At 39.0% G+C, this 25,998-nt stretch overlaps 1 protein-coding gene across 5 annotated transcripts in view; it reads right to left on the bottom strand.

Moving 5' to 3' along the window:
• kif6 (kinesin family member 6) overlaps window positions 1-25,998 on the bottom strand; it is a 281,901-nt gene that overhangs the window by 181,776 nt on the left and 74,127 nt on the right. For all 5 annotated transcript variants that reach the window (XR_009266661.1, XM_058748719.1, XM_058748720.1 and 2 more), the window contains 2 exons: window positions 10,081-10,184; window positions 7,373-7,478 (listed from right to left, as the gene is read on the bottom strand). Coding sequence is in view for 4 of the 5 variants with exons in the window: in XM_058748719.1 (XP_058604702.1) it covers window positions 7,373-7,478; window positions 10,081-10,184 (210 nt within the window). In the remaining variant the exon portion in view is untranslated. The remainder of the gene's footprint in view (window positions 1-7,372; window positions 7,479-10,080; window positions 10,185-25,998) is intronic.

Below are 25,998 nucleotides of genomic sequence, written 5' to 3'. Positions count from 1 at the left end.
ACAAAAAAACCCCATCAAAATCCTCCAAGCACTCAGCATCTCCTCTGCTCCAACGACGAGGCGAAGTTAACAAGGCCCCTAAAAATGCCTGGGTTTTCAGAGGCTTCAGTCTCGTCGTGGCCACGCAAAGCCAATTCAAAGGCACCACAAAATTTTACACAGTCAATCAGTTTAGAAAGAATATATCGATTCTTGTCCACTTCCTCATTGTGCCTTCTTATACAAAGTCGATGGCCATCATCCAACTGAGTAGCAATGTTAGCCTTTCCCAGCAACGCAAATTTCAGGCAGTTGTCCATATGCATCTTTGTGTGTTCGTGTTTTTTTATTTTTTCCGAAAAATGTTTCATGTCCTGAACACCGTTTTCACACCAGGCTCGATCGGTCGCTGCAGTTTTAAAAGCAAACAAGGGAAGCAAAACAGCGAGTTAGTTACTCCGCAGCCAGTTAGCCACGGCTTCCTAGTGTACCATGTCCGCGAAAAGCCTCTAGTATAAGACGCTTCCTTGTCTTTCACCTGCTGTCTGATGTTAATTTGTGGCTGGTCCGGTCCCATTTCTTTTATTTTTTGTTTTTCAGCCAGTGGTCTTCTTTCAAACGGAGTTTGAAGAAGAGAATGCAGTCTCTTTCTCGTGTGACGCCTTGGCGCCATTGTCAACTCGAATCTCACTGCCACGTGACCACACCAAACTCATGTTATTCTCCGATGGGCGCAGAGGCAAAGCGCCCATCGGAGAATTATTACTGCGCGTCACTGATTGGTTGAATTGATCATATTTAGTGACGTTTTATAGCATATCAGCTAATAATATTGGTTAGATAGCGTGGGCGCCCTTTCTCGGCACCCCGAGCATAAAACTACACATGATGAAGCTGGCAGACAAAAGCCCTCCCCTCATTCTAGTGTGAAAAACACGTCGTTTTTCAAACTTAATTTATTTATTTTTTTTACTTGGTAGGAGGGGCGGCGCCCCAGCGCCCATAATAGATCAGCCGCCCCTGCTTTTACTTGAGTACAGTTTTTGGGTACTCTACCCACCTCTGGTTCTAGTACATACCGGTTACATAGGTACCGGTGCCATATTGGTACCGGGTTTCGGTACCCAACCCTACTTGACAGACATCACCAGTTACCATATCCCAGGGTCCCAGAAAAATGTTTGGCCCGCGATAATTTCAAATAATATGGCATGAAAATTCAAACGCAGCATCAGAAAGCGACATTAACTTACATTGTGTCTACACCAGACGCGAGCGGCACGGCATGATGCAACAAAATACAATAGAACTCATTATAATCCATGATGCTGTCTACACTGGATGCGGCGTGACATGACAAATACCCGACAGTAAACTGCTGACTCGTTCTATTTATAACTCACTGACACAAATTTCAAATGATTTGCAATGCTTTATCGCATCCAGTGTAGACACGATGTGACAGCAAAAACATGGCGAGTGTGAAGAAAAGAAAAGTGGACACAGAAAATAGATGATTCAAATGTGAATGGACTGAAGTGAGTTACTGATACCATCTTTGTTATGGAATACACGTGTTGGTTCGCAGTGAGTTCACAGTTTTTACGTACAAGTTTGTATTAATTTATTTTCAAGATCTGAGGTAAAATATCTATAGTTGCTTTCACTATGGCTATAAAGATCACGCAAAATAATATTCAAACTCACATTAGACACTTTTAACATTGAATAAAGCACATAATCATTAGGGCTGGGACGATAAATCAATGTAGAATCGATTCTGAGATTTTCTGAATGCATCGCGATTCCTCTGGAATCAATTCTGAGCTTAGTGTTGAACAACAGATGACGCTACATGCTTTAGAAACAGCCGTACTCTGCTTGTTTCCAAATCCTTACACATACTTGAACCTAGAATAATCATTCATAAAAAGGTTGAAGCGAATTACAAGGGTGTTCACAGTGGGCTGAGTTTACATTAATCCCGTGTCATAAAAGCTTTCTGTGCCGAGGTGAAATTACAGACTCAGCCGAACGCACAAGCACTCTTCAGCATTCTTCTTCTTGAGCATTTGAATGTGCGGATAAAAAATAGATTAGAGCGCCATCTGCTGTTAAAATCTAAGCTCAAAATCGATTCCAGAGGAATCGCGATGCATTTGGATCCAGGAATCGATTCTGCATTGATTTATTGTCCTAGCCCTAATATTCATTACCTGAGATTATCACTGTCATATTTTGTATATTGTTCCTGCCGTGACGTTGCAGAAAATAAAAACCATTTCTAAAACAGAATCCCGCGTCGCTTATTGTCACGTGTCGCTGCCGCGGGTGGTTAGGACAAAAACTACATGGCCACTTGAAAACAAAACCCCCTAGACAGTGACTATGTGCTGATTCTGAATGTGTCTCTCACATAAACTGACAAAGGAGTATACTTTAAAGAAATTAATATTAATAAGGTGAGTCTAAGAATCTTATGTTAATTTGACAGTGATTTCACATTTCTTGTTTGTATGAAGGCTAAATACAAATGAAAGGTGAACATTAATTTGTTTGTGCCATTTTTTTCTAAAATATTATGATTTTATAGGAGGAAGTTTCATAGTCTTGGCAAATTCATTTTTCAGACGTTTGATACAGACATCTGTTGTGGGCGTCAATTAAAATTCACCATTGAAGTGATACAGCGCCTGTTTATTGGAGTTGGATCAGACTCTTGCACCGCAAGAGTTCACTCTTTGTATAGCAAGTTACTGCGATGAGACCGAAAACAGTCTTTTTTCTTTCTTGCTACTGTTTAATCGTTGTACTGGTTTAATGTGTAAGAGCATTGTTTTAAGTGGAACATTGGTATTCTTGAATTTTTTTTCAAACTGACTGTTTTCTTGTTACCTTGTCCTGCTTTCTCTTTCCTTGTCATGTTTCTACGATTGGGACTTGAAGACAGTTTTTTGAACAGTTTAATGTGAAGGTTTTTTAACACAGCTTATTGTGAATTCTTCATGTACACTTGTTCCTGAAATGAAAATATCTGATAATGACAAGGACAGTTATTTGTACTATTTTGGCTCTAAGATGGGTCTGTGCATAAAGAAGTTTGCACGTGTTTGCGTGAACTAGGGGTGGGAATCGCAGGGTACCTCACGATACGATATAATCACGATACATGGCTCACGATAACGATATTATCATGATACAGCGATTCTGCGATAATCTATATATTTCTAGAAAATACTATAATGATACATCACGATATCTAAACAAAATGCCTGTGAAAAGGTTAAGTGCAAGTTTTCTTTCTTTATTCAAGTCCAAACCGTTAGAAAACGGCAAAAAAAAAGCCCTGTAAATCAATTTTAACATGCCGAGTAGGCTAAATTAATCATTTTATTCTTGCACTTATTAAAAGTTTACACTTTTCTTTTTCTCTGTGTGTAAACAAACATTTAACTGCTTATCAAACAGGAAAAAAAATAGATAGGTCGATATAATATAAACCTGGTACATTTAAAAATTTACCTGGAGTGCTTTCTCAACCTTTCTACTCCTCTCATCATAAAAACGGAGCCCCACACGAAGAAATAGCCGTTCACATCGCGTCTTTTGCGTGCTCTGGTTCGTTATTTCAAATGTAGACGCGCGGCAAGCACACACACTGCACACTTCTGCGCCGCATTGTGGCTCTGACGAGGTTTAGTTTCGTCCTCCATGCCATGTGCAGATGTATGTTTCTGCCGGTCAGTGCCCACTGTTCACACTGCATAACGCGCACTTGTAATATCTGAGAGAGAGGGAGAGCATTTGTTCACATAAAACTGGACACACCGGCGGCACACTCTTTCACTCATATACGAGGGAAATCCACCTGCGATCCGGGCAGAGAGGTTAGGATACTCATGAACTGAATATGCGCTCTGCAATATTAATGTGATCGGTGCCTATGGTCCATGCTGATTGCTGTTCCGAGGCAGTTTTTTAGTTTTCATCTCCATAAACATATAGCAGTAAAGCTAATGCAATGGCTGGAAATCTGTTTATCCTTTGGTTCCTCGTGCTTCCCCATCTTCATAGAGAACGCGGTTCATGGAACTTGCTCAGAGTTAGAGTGCTTTTGGAAAGCTGGAAATGGCATGGCCCCGATTTCCACACATTTTTAGACGCTGTGAACAGGGAAATCTATTTAGACTTTATTGCATTAATTAAAATACCGATATTTGGCGCCAGATATCGATTCTCGTATCGCATGGAGAAGGATTGCGATATATCATGTCTGCGTTTTTGGATGAAACATCTGTTTAAAAAATAAATGCTGAGAGTTTAAATTTTGCAGTTGTTGATTTCATAAAAAATCTGGTTCCAGATAGATATCCAGAACCTTGTCAAAGCAATGAAGTCCAGTAAACTCAAATAGTTAAGTTATGATGTTGAGGAGAAATTACTATTTTATGTCAATTAGACTTGGTTCATGGTTGTGAAAACATGAAAAATTAAGTTCAACCAATATGTTTTTCAGTTGACTTAACTAAAAATTTTAAATGCTCATTAATTGATAAAATGTGTTGGCTCAATTTACTGCGAGTTATTTCAACAACTACATATATGTTGAGTGAACTTAACCCCTAATGTTTGCTAAACTTAACTGAGTCAATGCAACGAGATGTCTAAATCAAGTTGTGTCAACAAATAATTTTTTACAGTGTAGCGGTGGACCGAAATTGTTTTTTTGACAGCCGATGCCGATATCTTGGAAAGCAGGGTGGCCGATATAAAACCGATATAATTTTATTTATTTTAATTAATATTTAAGAAATTTTAAATCATTTGAAAATTGATTTTAAAAAAATGTGTAAAATGAACATAATTATACTTTAGATGACGAAGTATTTTTCACAAATAAATAAATATTTAATAAAAATATAATTAAAAAGGAAGTAAACACTGTAACCAACAGTGCACTCAGTATTCTGGGATGTTTGTGTGCATTGGGAATCATATTTTTTCAAATAAAGCCAAGGTAACATTCATTTTACATACAGCACACAGCGAAAATGACATGAATATGACAGTGGGCAAAAGCATAAAGCGCAGCATAATTTGAAATCACGAGTTTAAAGTTTGTCGTTCGTGTGTCTCTAGTGAAGCTGACCTCTCCTCCTGTCCGCTTTCAATTCACACGGCTCGACCATCACACAGAGAACATGCGATCATGCAGGATACAAATGCACACTTTATAAGATCTCATAGCTGGATTCGACTAGTCTGCAATGTTTGTGAAATTAAATGTTCATTAGTCATTCAAAGATTTGTTTAAATTATATAAATGCGCATTTGCTGAATGCTGAAGGCAAACGAGAAAGAATTATAATGTTTGCCTTTTTATTACTAATAATATTAAAGCAATCGTTATAACACTTTTTTGTATACCTTTTAATTCCTTTAACAGTTCTATCTGATTATTAGACAGACTTCTATCCGTATTAGACAGAACTGTTAACGAAGACAGCGAACAAGAGGGAGAATGTGTGCTCTGTGTGCTCAGGCGCTGCCGTTCTCAGTGCTGTCTAAATAAAAGGCTGTCGTGCCGTCAAAATAAAAGTCCTGCCTCGAACGCATCGGCTGATGCCGATATTTGAAAAATGCCAGATATCGGCCGATGTATCGGTTGACCACTACTTATAACGTTCATCAAAAGACATGTGATTGCAGACATCCTTATCAAGTAAATTTTTACTCGCTGGGGAACACCTATGTATCTGGTATTGGTTCGAGGACCTTAATTTACATCCCCAATGCCACATGCAAGCAGTGGGGAGTGATTCAAAAACTGAATATCACCCTCAAACCAATCTGACAGAGAGAGTGAATCGCACACTTAAAACTATGATCGCCTCTTATATCAAAGATAACCATCATCATTGAGACAGGTGGGTCCATGAGTTCCACTTTGCAATTAATTCTGCATATTTGTTCAGAGGGTTTTCTTTGGGCATTATTGATCAAGTATATGGACACTTCAACTGGACTATGGTTTGATACTTGTACATCTGTGATCATCTCTTTCATGGACTATACTTTGTGGTTTGGAACATTTCATGTTAAACTTCTACTATACATTTGCTGAACTGTTGAACCATTGCAAGAAACTTGCCTTTTATTTAAACTGTTTGGATTCATAAGAAATCACTATTGCTTGAATTTGTTGGACTGAAATCTTAATGATCTTTGTCTATCTACAATTCACTTGTTTGTATGTTATTGACTCTCAATTAAAATACACTTAGATCTTGGATGTATGGATAGCCTTCATTCTTTATGTGACCATAAGAGAGCTGTTACAAAGTCACAGTGCAAGTCTGTACAACAAATCTTCTGACACTGCCAAAACTGCCAAAGACTACCAATTTTATCCTAGGATTATAGGAATCTTTTAGGATTTTCAACATTTGTCTCAGACGACCAAATCATGGCCAAAATCGCACAGTGTGAGCTAGGCTTTACTTGAAAACAACCGACAGGTATGTTGAAGCAAGGTCGGAACTGTAGCTTTCCAGCATTAGGGTGGGAGACCCCTGCTCTAAATTATGGCAATGTTACTAGGTTCTTATTTGGTAACAAGTTTTTGGTATAGCAGTTAAAAGTCACCCAAACCCTAACCTTAAAACAACATGTGTGGGTAAGTCACCCTGATCAGATTTTCAGCACACCTTGCGAGCTTGCACTAAAGCAGAGGTGGGGAATGTTGATCCTGGAGGGCCGGTGTCCCTGCAGAGTTTAGCTCCAACCCTAATCAAACACACCTGAACCAGCTAATCAAGGTCTTCAGGATGCAGTTAGGTATTTTATTTTCATTTTTTTCTCCAGGGTTTTTCAGGGTTGGAACTAAACTCTGCAGGAGAGTGGCCCTCCAGGATCAATGTTCCCCACCCCTGCACTAAAGGCTCTCCAGCAATTTTCAGTAAAATTTCCTGCATCAAAGAATTCACACATGTGAATTCAGTGTGAAAAAGTCACAGAAGTCGATCCAAAGAACACATTATAGTCTTGTTACAACAGCTTACATTAACATACATTCAAAAAAAATCACAAAATATCAGATCAGTTCATGGCCAAAGTGATCTCTTATTCAAATATCTCTGACAATCAACATCTATGCTTTTCTGGGCAGCATAGTTATTCTCAGGGCTCTTTTTTTTTTAATTTCCAAATTGGTCTGGTACCTGTAGTCATGTTGGAATTACCAAACAGAACAGAAGATGATGAAGACTAATGCAGAGGAAAGGCTAAAAGACTAGGAAGAAAAAATGAGAAGATTTGAGAGAGAATGCATGACATTGATGAACAAAGCTCAAGACAGAAAATAACACAACAATTGATAATTGAGAAGCCACACCTTTAGCAGAGAGAAACAAAAGTGGATTTTTCTCATATCAGGCCCAAGGTTTAATGTTACGTCACTGTCAGGGTCATCCAGATACACATTTATCTGCTCTTCCAACCTGCAAAACAGGAATAATACTCATGTCTTCCACTGTAAAACAACTGCATCAACAAAACAATAGGAATACTGGCACCTCGTGGACAGCACACGACATATAGCACTGTTGCATTTCGAGTCCTTGCTCATGGACCATTCCCGATCCTGTTACCCCTCTCCCTCTCCCTCTCCCTCTCCCACTTCACTTGCTGTCTAAATACTGTCCTATCATAATAAAAGCAAAAACGGCAAAAAAAAAAACTAAAAACAACAACAAGAACAACAAAAAACAATAGGAATTCATTAATTTTAGTGAGAATTGGCCATCTGAGGTGGCTTTAGCAACAACCAGGGGCCCCATAATGGGGGAAGGTTAGGACAATAACCTTGAGTCCTGGTCAGAGAGGTTGCCCTACTACGGGATCAGAGAGGGGGCCCAAAGCAATTACGATTCTAGGAGCCTGAGCCAGTTTGTTGTCCATGGGGCCCAGAAACCTTAGCGGCATCCCTTGCAACAGCTACCAACGGCTATGTGGTATAGGTGTCTCCAGCAATGTAGCAAAGTTGGGAAAAAAATGCTTGCTTTATGGAAATGCTACAGTTAATCTGATGAACTTCATCTTGTCAAATACTGCAACTAAGACAAGATGTGAGCAATTTCCTTGTGGGCCTTCTGGGACAGTGTGAAGTGTGTAGTGGGATGGTAAATTTGACATCGTTCTCTCTTCTGACTGCCGTTATCAGTCTCTCTCAGTTTTTTCCCTTTTATTGAAAGTCATGAAAACACTATCGTGGAGTTTTTCTATTGCTATTTGAGCAAATGGGAGTGCAAAAAATATATTTGTGGTACTCTCCCATTCACCACTCTTCAAGTTAACCCAACTATGACAACTTCCGCTGCTGAGAAACCCGGAAATGTGAAAAAGGTCCATAGCTTCGTTCAGACTGTCAGCCCAAATCCGATTTTGTGCACATCCGGATGGAATCGGATTTTAATAACTGACTGTCCACACAGCATATCGCAACTGTTCATATCCGATTTGTGTGTTCATAAGCGCCCTTTTGTTTTTACTGAATGTGCATTGGTTTCTATGGTAATGCCGTTGCATTGTTATGACTACGCTAAAAACAACAGTAACAGCAATACAGTTTGCAATACAGATGTTGTCTTACCATCGCGGTTGCGCTGTAGTATTATTTTGTCTTGTGAGGCAATTGCAGAAAAGCAGAAAGCTTGAATGTGCGGCTTTATTCCATGATGCTGTCTCCGCTACTTTGCTTTTTTTTTTTTTTTTTGGTCTCCACTAATTTCAAAACACAGAGGTATGTATACTAGCAGCATATTGTTTTTTTCCGCTTGGCTTGCTTCTGCAAAGATGTTCAGCATGTTTTCTGTAAAAAACGTCTGATGTGTTTATGTTTTACGTGGCGTGAGGATGTGAAAAAGCTACGCTAAATCCGATCTGACCGGTCAGACTGAAACCGATTTCCAGAAATGCGATTTGAATAGGATTCCAAACCACATACGAATGTAGCTCGAAACGGATTTGCACAAATTGGATTTCATGTAGTTCGTTGCCGTTCAGACTATTAAAATATGATCGGATTTAAATCGGATTTGCACAAAAATCGGACTTGGGCTGACAGTCTGAACGAGGCTAAATAAGCTTCCCTTCTATATACTATTTCTAACCCATTTAAACTCATTCAAACTCATCTATGCAATATTTCTTATCTATCTATCTATCTATCTAACAACACTAGCAACTAGCCAAACCAACCTAGCAACCACCCTCAGTACCCTAGCAACCACATAGCAACATCCTAGCAACCACTCTGGGTAGCTTAGAAACCACCCCAAGTACCCTAGCAACCACATAGCAACACCCTAGCAACCACCGTGGGCACCTAGCAACTGCATAGCAACACCCTAGCAACCACCCAGAATACCATAGAAACCGCATAGCAACACCCTAGCATCCGCCCAGGATAACCTAGCAACCGCCTAGCAACACATTAGCAACCACCCAGCAACACCATAGCAACCATCCCAGTTAGCCTAGCAACTGTCATAGCAACCACTCCAAGTACCCTAGCAACCATTCTGAGGTCCTATCTCTGACAGACTGTATTGCCTTCAAAAGATTCAAACTTTAAGCTTTTAAAACTACTTTAAATTTCAAACTATTTTAGATTGAAAAACATCAAACAAAAAACTTTTTCAAACTTTCTGGTCCGGCTTTCTCAAGCCAACTTAAAGTTTGTCTTGACAAACTTTTTTATCTAGTTATTAAAATAATAAGCTGCATTTAGATTTTACCTGCCGTTACATCCCGTAAAATTTACCTGCCACTGGCTAGTAATGTAATCATGCAACTATATTTTGATTATTGGTACTTTTTTCTTTTTTTTAAACTTTTTTAACTATTTTTCAGTCTGATTATTTAATCCAGCATTTAATCTGATACTAGCCAATACTGCTTCAAAGTAATACAATTAATGAGAGAATATTAACATTGAAAGAAATGTTAAATTAGCAAACACAATTCATTATTAGTCATTTTCCCTCTACTGTATGTTTATAAAGAATGAGTGAGGGATTGTGAGGAATTGCAGGTACATACTGTTGGATCTCTTCTTGGGTTAGCTTGTCACTCCTTTGCCCTCCAGTAACCAGAGCCAGCTCTTCCTTCAAAGACTGGATTTCCTTCTTCAAATGGACAATCAGCTGCCAGACATACAACATAAAAGTTTAGCAGCGTAAGAGAGTGAAAGTCTCACATTGTTTTTAAAATGATGCAATATATATATTCTGCCTGGCAACATAATTATATATAAATGTACCAGATTTGTCTTCACACAATGAAAGCCTTGATTAATTTGTCAAATACTAATAAGAAGCTCTACTAATATTTATAACTAAGTATAAATGTATGCTATATGCAAAAGCTATTGGTGTGTCTAATTTTATGATGATGGAATTTGGAACACAGCTCACACTGTGTAGAACATGGTAATTTCTAGGGCTGGTCCAAATACCATTTTTTGAGCTTCGAAGCTTAGGTAGTAATCGACACCGAATATTCGCAGCTTCGGAGGGAGGGGGCTGAGCATATTCTTCTCTCTAATAAAAGGCAGGAATCTCTTTGTGTCTGTCTGTCTGTTTGCATTTTTATTATGTCGAGAACCGTTCATCCAATCGACTTCACGAATGGCGTGTGTGTTGCTGCGGACCCAAGGGAGAGCAGTGTGGCATTTTGGTGCAATATGGACAAGCGACACGTTCAGAATTAATAAACTTTTAATAAACTACAGAACTGTGTGAGCCAGAAGCGGCTCACCTCACACAGGAAGGGCTTTTATATGCTACGAGAACGGACACTGCACTAGTGATACAAAACACACAGGTCTGTTAAGAGCAATACTTTTAATAAGGTAGCCTAACATTTTTCTAATAAACAAATCACTCCAGAATCAGAAATTAGCAACACAGTAATTACACCGCAAAGGGTAGGCTATTTAAATAAAAGAAGAACGAAAGATAAATGAACGAAGTTCAACGAACTGTAATAAATAAAGAACACTGTAGAATACTTTCAATAACAGCATCACACATTTTAATTAATGAACAGTTTAAATAAAATACATTTTTTTTTTACTGTTTTACATCGCAAGTATTTTTCCAAGCAAATTAAGAGCACGCTTTTATAATGTGTAAAATTACTGATTAACACGGCGGATAAAAGCAACTCATTTTTTTTTTTTTACACCAACAATCTACTTACAGAACTCAGGTGATTTTTCAAACTTGATGTGCTGTTGTGGTAGGCCAGTTTCAAATCGCATATATTTGGCACATATATTTGTCTTTGTCTTGTCCTCACTCAATTTAAAGTGCTCCCACACAGCGGAGGTCTTTGGCATTTTTGTCTTCTCAAAAATGAATCTCTGAATCATGACGTTCACTCATGGGCGATTTATATTCAAGCGCGAATGAGAACCATTTCGCGGGGGATGCCAAGTGTTCAAAAAAGAATATTCAAATCTCAAAATCGAAAATCGAATGCCAACCCACCGAACGAATATTTGAATAATCGGCTATTCTGATCCAGCCCAAGTAATTTCCATACGATCTTTAAAAAATTGTGTATTTATGCCAAACTGGAGACAGCAGCAACATGTACTAGTAACTCTACTGAAATCAACAGCAAGTCGAGTCTCCCATTAATGGGATGTAGGCAAAAAGCTGTAAAATGGACAATTGAAGGAATGTATAAATGTCACAAACATTCACATATGTTTGCACAGAGACTGTCAGCAGGGTCAAAAGTGTCTTAATATGCAATCACCTTGTGAAACTGACACATTAGGGTAATTCTAAATACATAGACATTAATATGGCATTGGTCCTTAAAATCACGTTGGCAATTTTAAAACCACAGGGGTGGTTTGCGAACTCTGCCCTCCTTTCTTTCCCAGTAATGATGCCCCTGTGTGTTAATATAAATGCCAATGGAAGTTTGGAACTCTGATGCATTGATGACTCTCACACCATGCGCCTCAGAAGTCTGTGTTGCAGTTGCTGCTATTCCTAAAGGTTTCTACTTTCCAATATTACCGCTTACAGCTGACCATGGAATATCTAGCAGGGATTAAATTTCTTATTGGAATCCTATCACAGTGCCACACTTGAATACACCAAATTCTTTAAAACAACCTTTCTTTTCACAAATGTTTTTAAATGCAGGCTGCATGGCTAGGTGCTTTATTTTATACACCTGTTGCAATGGTTTTGACTGAAAAACCTGAATTCAACAAAGTCTATACATGTAATGTGTATATACAGTGGTGTTTGAAAGTTTGTGAACCCTCTGGAATTTATATTTCTGCATAAATATAACCCAAATCATCATCATCAGATTTTCACACAAGTCCTGAAAGTAGACATAGAGAATCCAATCAAGCAAATGAGACAGAAGTATATACTTTGTCATTTATTTATTTATTAAGAAAAAATACTTCAGTGTAAAGCCTGTGCCTTGGCAACACTCCAAAGGGACGAGTTGAGAATAGTTTAGAGTGGAGCCAAGAAATATGTGTGTGTGTGTGTGTGTGTGTGTGTGTAAAACTACAAAGCTAAACTGAATGTTGGCTACTCTGAATGCAACAGCACAATCACGATCAGAAATTACACCACAAGCAATTGTTCAATAAAATCATTTGTTTGATTGGGTTCTCTTTGTCAACTTTCATGACTTCTGAATCTGATGATCCTTTGGGTTATATTAAAGGGGTGGTTTACTGTTTTTTTTTTCTTGGCTTGATTGTGTTTATGGGGTGCAGTCTAACATGTGTTCATGCTTCGTTTTTTAAAAACGCATTATTTTTCATATAATTTACCTTTATTCCACACCGCTCTGTCCCTTCTGTGACAAACGCCTCGATTATTTCCTGTTTTTATGAAGCCCCTCCCTCAGAATTACGTGATGGGCTCTGATTGGTTAGCTGGCTCAGTGTGTTGTGATTCGCTAAACCGCCGAGCATGCGTCTAAATGTCCCGCCCCTCAGCTCAGCGGCATGTGCTCCGGTTGTATTTTAAACAATGTCGTCGTCTATATTTCTTATCAATTTGGGCCCGATTGAGACGCAGAGGATATTAGTGAAGAGGATCGTGCAGAACCTGTGCAAGCACGGCTCTTAATGGCATGTTTGTTTGTTTGTTGTCTCATACTTTTAGATACTCTGTTATTATGCTAGTGCTTATGTTAGCTTTTAATATACGGTTTTATTCTGATTAAAGCTTTAATACAGTACGGCAAGCGCACACACGTCCATGTATAACGCTTCTCACTGCTATGTGAAAATGTATAATTGGAACAGTTTGTTGGAGTTGATCTGACGATCTGAGAGAGAGAGAGAGAGAGAGAGAGAGAGAGACTTTTTAGGTCTTCTTTAATCATTCAATAAATACATAAGAGGTCTTTTTTAAATAATAACAACAACAATTCAAACATACATATGGGCCTACTTACATTTTTACATAATATGCATATATATTAAAAAATAAAAATAAATAAATAAATATAAAACAGCAAACACTCATCAACATCACAAATACAATGGTTTACAGCCCATTTACCTTTAAACATCTCCATATCATTGACCAGTTTATAATATGTAAACTCAATTTTAATACGAGATTTTAATAACCCTTTTAAAACAGACACAACATCAGTTGACCCAGCATCAATCAAGAGATGTTTTCTTGATAGCCATATCGCCAATTTTGCCTGACCAAAAAGAAAGTTGATCAGAACATGTGCTTCCCTCCTACTTTTACTATACTTTGGTCCATAGATGAAAAATGCTGGAGTAAAAACTTCCCCTAAAGTATGAACCCACTCTTCTAAGATACAAAATAAAGGTTGAAGCCTTTCACACTTTAAAAAACAAATGAAAAACAGTTTCCTGCTCTCTACAAAAAGGACACCCTACCTCTGGATCAAGGTGTGCTCTGTATCTGTTTGTAGCTATAATCCCGTGCACTATTCTCCACTGAAGGTCTCCAGACCTTTTCTCAATGGGTGGTTTATACAGGGACCTCCAGCATCCTTTAGGGGAGGCACCTGGCCCCAGAACCTCCAGCCATTTTGACTCGCTGACACTCTCCAGTATGTTAAGATGCCACACTTTCACATACATAATGTAAATGGCTTTCTTATCAGCATCGCCAAAGGTGGCCAACTGAGGTATCTTAAAAGACAATAAGCAGCCCTCTTTTTCTTGCCATGTGCCAGTCTGTGCTGAGAAAAACAACTCTGGAAAGTCCCAATAATCTGCCTCTTCATCAAAAGTCTCCATTGCTATTCTATAGTCCTGAGGCAGAGACTCTAAAATCTGAGTCAACGTGTTTTGTGCCATCCTGACAGATTTTATTCCCAGTTTTAAAGCTAAATTTTCAGGGCTAATCCAACTTTTTTTTTTCTTTTAAGTGTCCAATCTTTGTCATATTTGAAGTCCACATGGCCTTTCTGAAAGTGTCTGATTTAAAAACATCTGAGTCCAATGCAGAATTGAAAAAAGTGGCTCCTCCTTCAACCGTAATTTCTTTGTGCTATCTGCACTCCATGAAAAAGTAAAAAGTGTCCATGACTTTAGAACTGATCTGTAAAAGAGACTCAGACCACTTAAATTCAGTCTGTTAATGTCCATCAAGAACAAATGACAGTTCAGACCCATGTTTCCAGCTCTTCTTAGGAGGGCACAGGCTACTTCAGCCCAGCTCACATCCACTCCATAGAGCAGTCTTTGTACCGTCTGCATTCTGAAGGTCCTGAGTCTCGCTCTGATATCAGTCAACCCCTGGTCTCCTTCTTGTCTGGGTAGATACAGCACCGCCACCTTCAACCAGTGCTGTCCCGACCATAAAAAATCCACTAGTCGCTGTTGTATTATTCGCACTAGATCCTCCGAAGGCTCAAGTATTGTCATTCTGTGCCAAAGTGAAGAAGCAACCAAATTGTTACATATCAGAACCCTCCCCCTATAGGACAACTGGGGTAGCAACCAATTCCATTGAGACAACTTAGCACACACTTTCTCCAAGAGGCCCTCCCAATTTTTCTTCTTAAACTCTTCTGTCCCTAAAAACACTCCTAAATATTTCAAACCTGAACTTCCCCACTGTAACCCACCAGGAAGATTTGGACCTTTAAAAACACTACCACACCATAAAGAATCACTTTTCCCCCAGTTAACTACTGCTGATGAGGCTGTTCCATGAAACTCTAAAGCCTGTTTAAGCACCTGAATGTCACTTTGGTTTCTAATTATAACTGTGACATCATCAGCATAAGTAGAAAGTTTAATAGACACAAAATTGCAACAGGTGTCCAATTCTTTAAAAGTGTTAAATCTCCTTTTTTTGGGAGCAATGATAAAACTGCACGTTGACAGCTAGTAGGAAGAATACCTTCACTACAGCATTTCTGAAGTACCTCAAAATAGTCATCTCCTATTGTTGCCCAAAACGAATTCTAAAACTTGGCCGGTAGTCCATCCAAACCAGGACTCTTGCCTGAAGAGAGACCCTTGACAGCCAGAGAGACTTCCTCAAAAGAGATATCAGTCTCTAAGAGCTCTTTATGATCTTCAGATAAAACCGGTAAGACGTTTAGCAGCTCTATTCTGCATTGTTCATCAGAGATTTCCATAGCGTACAAATTAGAATAGAAGTCAACAGCAAGCTTTCGCATCTCCTGTGGGTCTGAGGTAACATGTCCATTATTGTCCTTCAATGAAAGCATCAATTTCTTCTGACCCACTTTACGCTCTAAATTGAAAAAGAAAGTAGTAGGAGCATCCATTTCCTTCAGAGTTAAATAACGGCTTCTTATGAGAGCTCCTTTAACCTTTTCATCCAGAATTAAGCTTAAATGGTTTTTCTTTTCAGTCCAACATTCTTTTAAATTAACATCATCATTAACAGTCATATTCATTTCAATATCAACAATCTCTGTTTCAAGCCACTTTAAAGTATTTTTTAAAACTACAGAGGAATAAGCAGAATATTTCTGAGAGAAATCTCTTATGTGCACTTTACCAACTTCCCACCACTGTATTATACTTTCAAAAAGACTCTTTTCTGTTTGCCATGCTTCCCAAAATAGCTTAAAAGCTTCACAAAAGTCTTTATCTTTTAAAAGTTTAGTGTTGAAATGCCAGTAACAGCTCTTATGTGTGCTTTTAGACAGGGTGAACCCAACCCTAATAAGTTTATGATCAGAAAGTGTATTAGGAATAATTTCTGTACTAACAACTCTATTTTTCAGATTACAAGATATATAAAACCGGTCCAAACATGCAGCAGAAATCCTGTCATTACAGACCTTCACCCAAGTATATTGTTTTATAGAAGGATTGTGTTCTCTCCATTCATCTGAGAGATTCAACTTATTTATTACACCAACTAGAGAAGAAGCTGACGATGCATGAGATTCTTCCCCATTTCTATCAAGAGTAAAATCAAGAGTGCAGTTCCAGTCCCCCCAACAATAATAAACACATCTTCATTCTCTTCTTTAACTATATTTTCAAACTTCTTGAAAAGTGAACTCCTTTCTGCTCCAACATTAGGAGCATAAATATTTACAAACAAGAATTTAAAATGACTAATTTCAGCCTTAACAATTAACAACCTTCCTGGCTCTACTTTAACACTTTAACATTTACAGAAGGAGAAAAAAGAACAGCCACACCAACACTTAAATTAGTCCCATGACTGAGAACATACTCTCCTTTCCACCACAACCCCCAGCTGACTTCATTACTACAAGTACTATGAGTCTCTTGCAAAAATGTAACACTCAAATCTTTCAAATCAATGATTTCTGATAAAACATCATTCTTTCTCCCATCCCTCATCCCATTTATATTAAGATAACCAACCCTTAAGATCTACATAAGGAAGATAGAAAAAAAGAGAAAACGTATCAGATAGAAAGAGATTTTAAGTCATTGTAGTTATTTAGATTTTCCCCTCGCTTTTCCTATCCTTTTTCCTGATCTAACAACAGTTAAGTACTTTTTAAGACAAAATCTTTTCTGTTGTGAAAGCTCATCATAGCTACTTTCTTTCCTAAACCACATTACTGAAGCAATAAACTTTTCAACATCAGGGAAGTAATCTCTTATTTCAACTCCTGCTTTTCCTTTTGTCTTATCAAGAAAAGAATTAATCTGCTCAAGGGGATATAGATCTTTCACAATCTCCTTAGACATCTCAGACCACTGCTCATCATCTCTCGTTCCATCATCAGTATACTGTGATAAACTTTCAGTCTCATCAGCCATATTTTCCTCAGAACCACATTTCTGTACACCATTATCATCAGCATCACTCTGATCATTCTCATCACCAACACTCACAACTTTATCAGATAAATGACTACATCCAGATTGCTCCACACAGCCAGCATTAACATTTAAGTCACTCACCTCCTGCTGCTCGTTTACTCCCTCTATTACTCCTTTATCCTGCTCCTCAGCTCTCTCAGATTCTGTGTTATTTACTTGAGGAACAACATCGTTTTCATCACCACGAGATGTAGAAGGGCGCTGCTCATCTCTATGTGGACACATTAAGCGCTTATGGCCCAAATCGCCACATTTAAAACACCTCAAACTCTCAGTACTCGCATACACCATGAAAGAACTCTCTCTGTGAGTAACACGGAAAGAAACTTCCAATGTCCGCTCCGGTGAGTTAAGAAACATATAGACATGTCGTCTGAAAGAAAGAATGTGCTTTAGTGTGGCGTCTTTACATCTGAGTGGGACCGCTTTTACAGGACTTGTTATCTTACCAAATCTCAGTAACTCTTTCACGATAACTTCATTAGAAATGAAAGGGGGGGCGTTGGAAACAATCACTTTAGTTGCTGGAGCAGATAGCGGGGTTACCGGAACAAAAGTTTCCTTTACCCATATTCCGCTCACAGTCAACTCATTAACGAATGATTCAGATTTTAAAAACACGACTACCGCTTTGTTCATCTGTGACACCGAGACAATGTTTTCAAAACCGAGTTTCAGACCAATAATCAAAAGCAAATCCTCCACTGTCACCCCGGGCTCAGCAACACATCTGCAACCGTTTCGGATTGACAGGGCTGGTGTTCCTTGCATGTAAGCTACAAGTCGCGCACACACGAAAATTTTTTCTTCCTACACTGATAATAATTTAAAAACAGGGAGGGGAAAGGGGGGATAATACAGAAAGAGAACACAGAAGAAAATCACAATCGCTCTTAACACACGCTCAGCTCCTCCACAAACTCCCAGCATGCACCAGAGAGAGAGAGAGAGAGAGAGAGAGAGATGCAGAGCAGTGCGACGCGAGGAACAGTATTAAGAACGGCTGTTTTAGAACATTAATTTTGAAACTTGTGAATCCATTAGAATTGTTAGAAGACAGAATCGCGATTCATATATGAATAGATTTTTACGTGCACCCCTAGTTTTGTCTTCCTCTTCTCTAAAGAAGCACAGCATGGCTCCTGAGAGCGGGGTTTATCTGGGTTCGTGATGTATCAGACCTGGGAAGTAGTTCGTTGTAGTCCCTTACCTAAAAAAACCCTTACTGTTTTTGTAGGCATTAAACTTCCAGAATTTTAAAAGACAATATCTCTGTTTGCATTGAACTTTCAGCGCTGCAACTTTGCAGATATTCTTTATGCTCAAACAGCAGCATTACACACTAACTAACGTTAAAAAAGTGAAATTGCAATCAATCACCCCTTTAATGCATAAATGTAGACAATTCTAAAGGGTTCACAAACTTTTCAACAACATTATACATGTAGTATACTAACACACATTTGGTTGATTCTGAGAATATAAATTTAATGGAAAAATTGAAAAAATTGGTTCTAAATATTCTTTTACAAGTCAAGTCATCTTTATATAGCGCTTTTAACAATACAGATTGTGTCAAAGCACTTAACAGTATCAAATTGGAGGATAGAGTGTCAGTAATGTATAATGATAAGATTAAACACTCAATTTTCAGTTAAAGGCATTTCATTATTGAATTCAGAGATGTCATTGTCCAGCTCAGTTTAGTTTAAATAGTATCTGTGCAACCAAATCGACGATAATTGCTAGAAATTAAGTGTCCCCAACTGAGCAAGCCAGAGGCGACTGTAGTTTGTTGACCAAGCATGCAGAACAACCACCCAATAAAGCCCCAGACAGCAACATAGTTTTGGCCAAGATCCAGCCCACATCTGGCCCGTGTGAAATCCATGCGGGCCAGATGTGAGCCGGATCTGGGCCGACACTGCTTGCTGCTTGCAACTTGCTGTTGCTTGCATTACAATAGTCTAACATTGAGGTCATAATTATGAATTAGTATTTCTGCATTTGACGTTGAGAGCATAGGTCGCAATTTAGATATGTTTTTGAGATGGAAAAACACAGTTTTACAGATGCTTGAAAAATGGCTTTGATTGCTATCAATCAGCACACCTAGGTTCCTAACTGATGAAAAATAATTGACAGAGCAGCCGTCAAGTGCTAGATAGTGTTCTAGGTTATTACATGTGGGGTTTTTAGGTCCAGTAATTAACACCTCTGTTTTTTCAGAATTTAGCAGTAAGAAATTACTCGTCATCCAGTTTTTTATATCAACTATGCATTCCGTTAGTTTCTCAATTTGGTGTGTTTCACCGGGCCACGAAGAAATATAGAGCTGAGTATCATCAGCATAACAGTGAAAGCTAACACCATGTCTCCTGATAATATCTCCCAAGGGTAACATGTAAAGCGTGAAAAGTAACGGCCCTAGTACTGAGCCTTGAGGTACTCCATACTGCACTTGTGATTGATATGATACCTCTTCATTCACTGCTACGAACTGATGGCGGTCAGTTAAGTACGATTTGAACCATGCTAAGTAAATATAACGAAACATTTATAAACATTAACACTATATAGATTTAGTTCTGCTTAATCCACAACAAACCCTTTAAAAGTTAACGGTATTACAGAACAAGAATGAAAAAAATGAGTAGCTATAAAATGTTATATTAAACTATGAAGTAAAACACAAATTAAACTACAGTGGCATTCATTATAAACAGAATACAGCGTCAAGCTAAAATTAATTAAAAGCGATACTAAACGGTGTTGGGCTCACAAGCCTCTCTCATTCGACATCCAAATGTTCCATTTTTGCCATGTAACATTTGGTTGCTAAACTATTATCGATGATGTAAACAAGGCTTTGAACTTCACTTGTGTTCCAATATTCATGTAAAATATCACCCTTCACATGCACAATAAATGTTTGTTTCGGCGTTGCATGCTGATTTTACAGTGGACCTTGTAAATTGTGCAGTGTAACTTATGTTTGGTTGGCCCAATTTTCAGTCGTACGTTCGTTTCGTAAATGAGGCCCATTATGTGTAAGTTAAATTTAAAATTATATGAATGTAGACATTTGTAGTGGATGGCTTGATCACTTTTCCTGTGGCATGCTGTTTTAATGACAGCGAGGAGTGCTATAGGTGCACAATAATTAATATTTAAATTAAACTGCAGATCTCATGTTATAAGAAAATATTTTTAGCGAGAACAATGATCAATGAGACACTGTTGGATCCAGTGGTCAAACGGTCCATTCTCCAGTTTGAATAGGACCAATGATAATAACTTGGGCTACTCTTCAACCGCAGCTGCACGGAGCTGTTGATGTCGTGTGAAGGCATCTCTACAACATTATGAAAAATACCACTGTATTTGAAGAATACAACTTGTAGAAAACGGTAAGATTTGCAAGTTTCCTTTTTAAAAAGTCAGTGACGTGTCGAATCAGACAATTGTATTTACGCTGCAATATATATATGTATATAGATATTAGGGCTGGGTATCGATTCAGATATCTGTGGTTCTTAAACCCTTTTATTTCTTGGCAAAAAAGTGCTGCACAACAGAGGTTTACTGTTAAAATTAAAGAGAAAACAAATGGGATTATTCCTTTAAACATAAAGATGTATTAATATTTATTAGAAGTAGTAACATTGAGTCTTAAGATTGCTCTTAACGTTAAACTAAACTTTTATTTTGACAGGTTGCTGTGAGGAACTTGCAGCTACTATGTATCAAGTGATATGATGGTAGTTCTCAAATTAAACTGTAAAATGCTAATGAAATGACTGAGCAGCAGTGTGTTAATATCATCATATAGTGAGACGGCAGAAGATGAAAACACTGCGAGCGTCGTCCGCGCTTTAGTATGTGTGAGGTAAACAAAGCATTGTCTCGTGCCATCTGCCATTCATTGCGGAAATCATGGCGCCTTTTGCATGATATCAAATGCTTCCACAGATTTATAGTATTACTATAGCATTTCACCTGAGCATTGCGAATCACGCATATGGCTTTGTTCTTAGTTCTGTTCAACAGTATCTCCGCCATAAGCACTGAATGAATGACAGGCTTTCTGTTGTAACATCGCACAAGGTAAATAAGGGTGACATCTAGTGGAGAAAAAAGTCAGAAAAAAGATGGTGCCTGTGTGGAATTCGACATGCCGTCTACTGTGTGTGTCCTACATGTTATCTGTTCTTGTCTTGTTTTCATCACTGCTCGTACACCGAGTCAGCTCGCTTCGTGTGTATGAGCTTGAGTTCCTGCTGAGTCTTAGAAAGTCGGATGGTGTGGCTTCTAGTTGGCACTAAGGCGGCCATAAGACATGCGATCCCCCGTACTTGGCGTGTGCCGTGGAGGACTGGTGCGGGCTCCTGGATTGTTTCCGATACCGAAGGAAACGTAGCAGGAGACGAGGCAAGAGAGGAGGAGTGCTGGTGAGACTGAGGACTGCACGTGCGTGTGCCTTCGCTGCTGGTCTGGCCAGTCATGAAAGTTTAGTGGTGGATGACCTCGACTCTGCGTTCCAGGTTCTCTCACCGCGACTCTGGGATGTAAGGTACTCTGAGCTGGTTGCGGTTATTACCCCTTGTAGGGAAGTGTCATCGGGATTTAAAATTATTCGACGGCATTCTAAGAAGGGTTAATCCTAATATCCTTCGTTCTTTGGAATATGTGCCTCCAACTCATCGTAATGAGGCTTCTGGCAATTTGGTTGTAAAGATGGCCTTGATAAATATCAGGTCTATTACTAATAAAACATTTTTAATTAATGATCAGATTTCTTCACATGGCCTGGACTTTCTTTTTATGACTGAGACTTGGCTTAATGAGGGTGATCGAGACTCTCTTGCTGAAGCCTCTCCTTGTGACTTTTTTCCCTGAACTCTCCTAGGACTGGGGGTCGGAGTGGGGGTGTTGCTACTATTTTTAGGATTTGTTTTAAATGTAAGCCTGTTTCTGAGGTAATGTTTGGGAGTTTTGAAGTGCAAGTTTTTAAAGTGGATTTGACTAGGCCTGTGATTTTTACGCTTGTATACAGACCTCCAAAATATAACAAAGATTTTATTTGGGAATTCTCTGAATTTTTATCTTCTATGATAACATGCTGTGATAGCCTTGTCATCCTTGGTGACTTTAATATTCATCTTTGTTGTCCGGATAGGCCCTTAGTTCAGGATTTTCTATCTTTCTATCTTTCTATATATTTCTAGGCCATACACTGGACTTGGTTTTATCTTGGGGTATTCCAGTGTGTGAGCTAGCAGTAGAAAACATTGGGTTTTCAGATCATTACTTTATTACTTTTAACATGTTTTTTTCTATGATCACTCGAGGCAGTGAATCAGCAGGTGTTGTTTAAGGCCCATTAATACTTTGACAGCCTCTGTGTTTTCAGAGGCTTTTAAATCCCAACCGCATTTGTGTGATATAGTTTTGTCCCCATTACGCTCTGATTTGGATATTCTGGTTGATAGTTTTAATTCAGAGTGTAGTGGTATTCTGGACTCCATAGCCCCTTTTAGAAAGGTGAAATCAAAAATGGCTTCACAGCCCTGGCTCAATGCAGAGAGCCGCTTACATAGGCAGAAATGGAGACAGGCAGAGAGGAGATGGAAAAGAGACAAGCTTCAAGTCTCCTATGAGATACTCAGGGACTGTTTGCATACCTACCAACAGTTTGTTAAATCTGCCAAGGCACATTATTTTTCAGCTCTAATCTCACAGAATCATCATTGTCCGAGAGTGCTATTTCGCACAATAAATACAGCCCTGAATACTGTAGGTTCAGTTGCTTTTGACAGCTCTGAAAAAGCCTGTGAAAGTTTTGCACACTTTTTTGTGGATAAGATCAGTACTATTAGAGCCAATATTTCAATCTCTGCTTCAAATCCTGATGGACTCATAGCTCGGCCTGACTCCTGCATTTCTGCTCAGTTTTCTATGTTTGAGCCCGTTTCTCTGTCTGAGTTGTTAATAGTTGTTCAGCATCTCAAGCCATCTTATTGTTCATTAGATGTTATTCCACCTCGTTTATTAACTCAGATTTGGGATGTGGTGGGTTCTATGATCCTGTCCATAATAAATCAGAGTCTTTCAAAGGGTGTTGTTCCATATTTTAAACATGCTTTGGTGCAGCCTCTTTTGAAAAAACCCACTTTAGATTCCTCAGTGCTAAACAATTACAGACCGATTTCAAAACTGCCTTTTCTGGCTAAGTTATTGGAGAAGGTGGTTCTTAATCAACTTTCTACTTTTTTTAAATGGAAACAAAATTTGATAAATTTCAGTCGGGTTTCAGGTCTCAACATAGCACTGAAACTGCCCTTCTCAAAGTGTCTAATGATTTGTTGTTATCTGTAGACGCTGAGAATTGCGCTGTTTTGGTGCTTCTGGATCTTAGCGCAGCGTTTGACACCGTGGATCATGCGATTCTTCTTGATCATTTGCAGGAGTGGGGGGGGATTGAAGGGGCTGAGTCAAAGTGGTTTTCATCCTATCTACATGGAAGATCCTTTGTGGTGGAGCTTGGAAGCTTTATATCATCTCCACAGTTTATTTTCTCGGGTGTTCCACAGGGCTCATGTCTGGGTCCTGTGTTGTTCTCTCTATATATGCTCCCTTTGGGTATAATTTGTCAAAAATGTAATGTGGCTTATCATTGCTATGCTGATGACATCCAACTGTACAGTGGGGCAAAAAAGTATTTAGTCAGCCACCAATTGTGCAAGTTCTCCCACTTAAAAAGATGAGAGAGGTCTGTAATTTTCATCATAGGTATACCTCAACTATGAGAGACAAAATGAGGAAAAAAAATCCAGAAAATCACATTGTAGGATTCTTAAAGAATTTATTTGCAAATTATGGTGGAAAATAAGTATTTGGTCAATAACAAAATTTCATCTCAATACTTTGTTATATACCCTTTGTTGGCAATGACTGAGGTCAAACGTTTTCTGTAAGTCTTCACAAGGTTTTCACACACTGTTGCTGGTATTTTGGCCCATTCCTCCATGCAGATCTCCTCTAGAGCAGTAATGTTTTGGGGCTGTCGCTGGGCAACACAGACTTTCAAGATTTTCGATGGGGTTGAGATCTGGAGACTGGCTAGGCCATTCCAGGACCTTGAAATGCTTCTTACGAAGCCACTCCTTCGTTGCCCGGGCAGTGTGTTTGGGATCATTGTCATGCTGAAAGACCCAGCCACGTTTCAACTTCAATGCCCTTGCTGATGGAAGGAGGTTTTCACTCAAAATCTCACGATACATGGCCCCATTCATTCTTTCGTTTACACAGATCAGTCGTCCTGGTCCCTTTGCCGAAAAACAGCCCCAAAAGCATGATGTTTCCACCCCCATGCTTCACAGTAGATATGGTGTTCTTTGGATGCAACTCAGCATTCTTTCTCCTCCAAACACGACAAGTTGAGTTTTTACCAAAAAGTTCTATTTTGGTTTCATCTGACCATATGACATTCTCCCAATGCTCTCTAGCAAACTTCAGACGGGCGCGGACATGTACTGGTTTAAGCAGGGGGACACGTCTGGCACTGCAGGATTTGAGTCCCTGGAGGCGCAGTGTGTTACTGATGGTAGCCTTTGTTACTTTGGTCCCAGCTCTCTGCAGGTCATTCACTAGGTCCCCCCGTGTGGTTCTGGGATTTTTGCTCACAGTTCTTGTGATCATTTTTACCCCACGGGGTGAGATCTTGCATGGAGCCCCAGATCGAGGGAGATTATCAGTGGTCTTGTATGTCTTCCATTTTCTAATAATTGCTCCCACAGTTGATTTCTTCACACCAAGCTGCTTACCTATTGCAGATTCAGTCTTCCCAGCCTGGTGCAGGTCTACAATTTTGTTTCTGGTGTCCTTTGACAGCTCTTTGGTCTTGGCCATGGTGGAGTTTGGAGTTGGACTGTTTGAGGTTGTGGACAGGTGTCTTTTATACTGATAACGAGTTCAAACCGTGTACAGGTAACGAGTGGAGGACAGAGGAGCCTCTTAAAGAAGTTGTTACAGGTCTGTGAGAGCTAGAAATCTTGCTTGTTTGTAGGTGACCAAATACTTACTTTACCGAGGAATTTACCAATTAATTCTTTAAAAATCCTACAATGTGATTTTCTGGATTTTTTTTCAGATTTTGTCTCTCATAGTTGAGGTATACCTATGATGAAAATTACAGGCCTCTCTCATCTTTTTAAGTGGGAGAACTTGCACAATTGGTGGCTGACTAAATACTTTTTTGCCCCACTGTATGTGCCCCTAAGATGTAACAATGACCCCAATATATCAATTTTGTTGGAGTGTTTGGATGAAATAAGGGCTTGGATGGCTTCTAGTTTCCTGCAGCTCCATGAGTCCAAATCGGAAGTGGTGATTTTTGGCCCCCCAAACAGCTCTCTGTAAATCTTGGCCCCTTAGCCAATAATATCAACACACAAGTAAGAAATCTTGGTGTAACCTTTGACTCGGAGTTGAAGTTTGATAGACAAGTCAGTGCTGTTGTTAAAGGAAGCTTCTTTCAATTGCGTATGATTGCCAAATTGAAGAGAATACTGTCTTTTGTTGACATGGAAACCGTGATTCATGCTTTTATTTCATCCAGGTTGGAT

This window comes from Onychostoma macrolepis, chromosome 17, assembly GCF_012432095.1.
Source record: "Onychostoma macrolepis isolate SWU-2019 chromosome 17, ASM1243209v1, whole genome shotgun sequence".
NCBI classification, from domain to species: Eukaryota; Metazoa; Chordata; class Actinopteri; order Cypriniformes; family Cyprinidae; genus Onychostoma; species Onychostoma macrolepis.
This window is presented reverse-complemented; position numbering and strand designations above follow the sequence as displayed.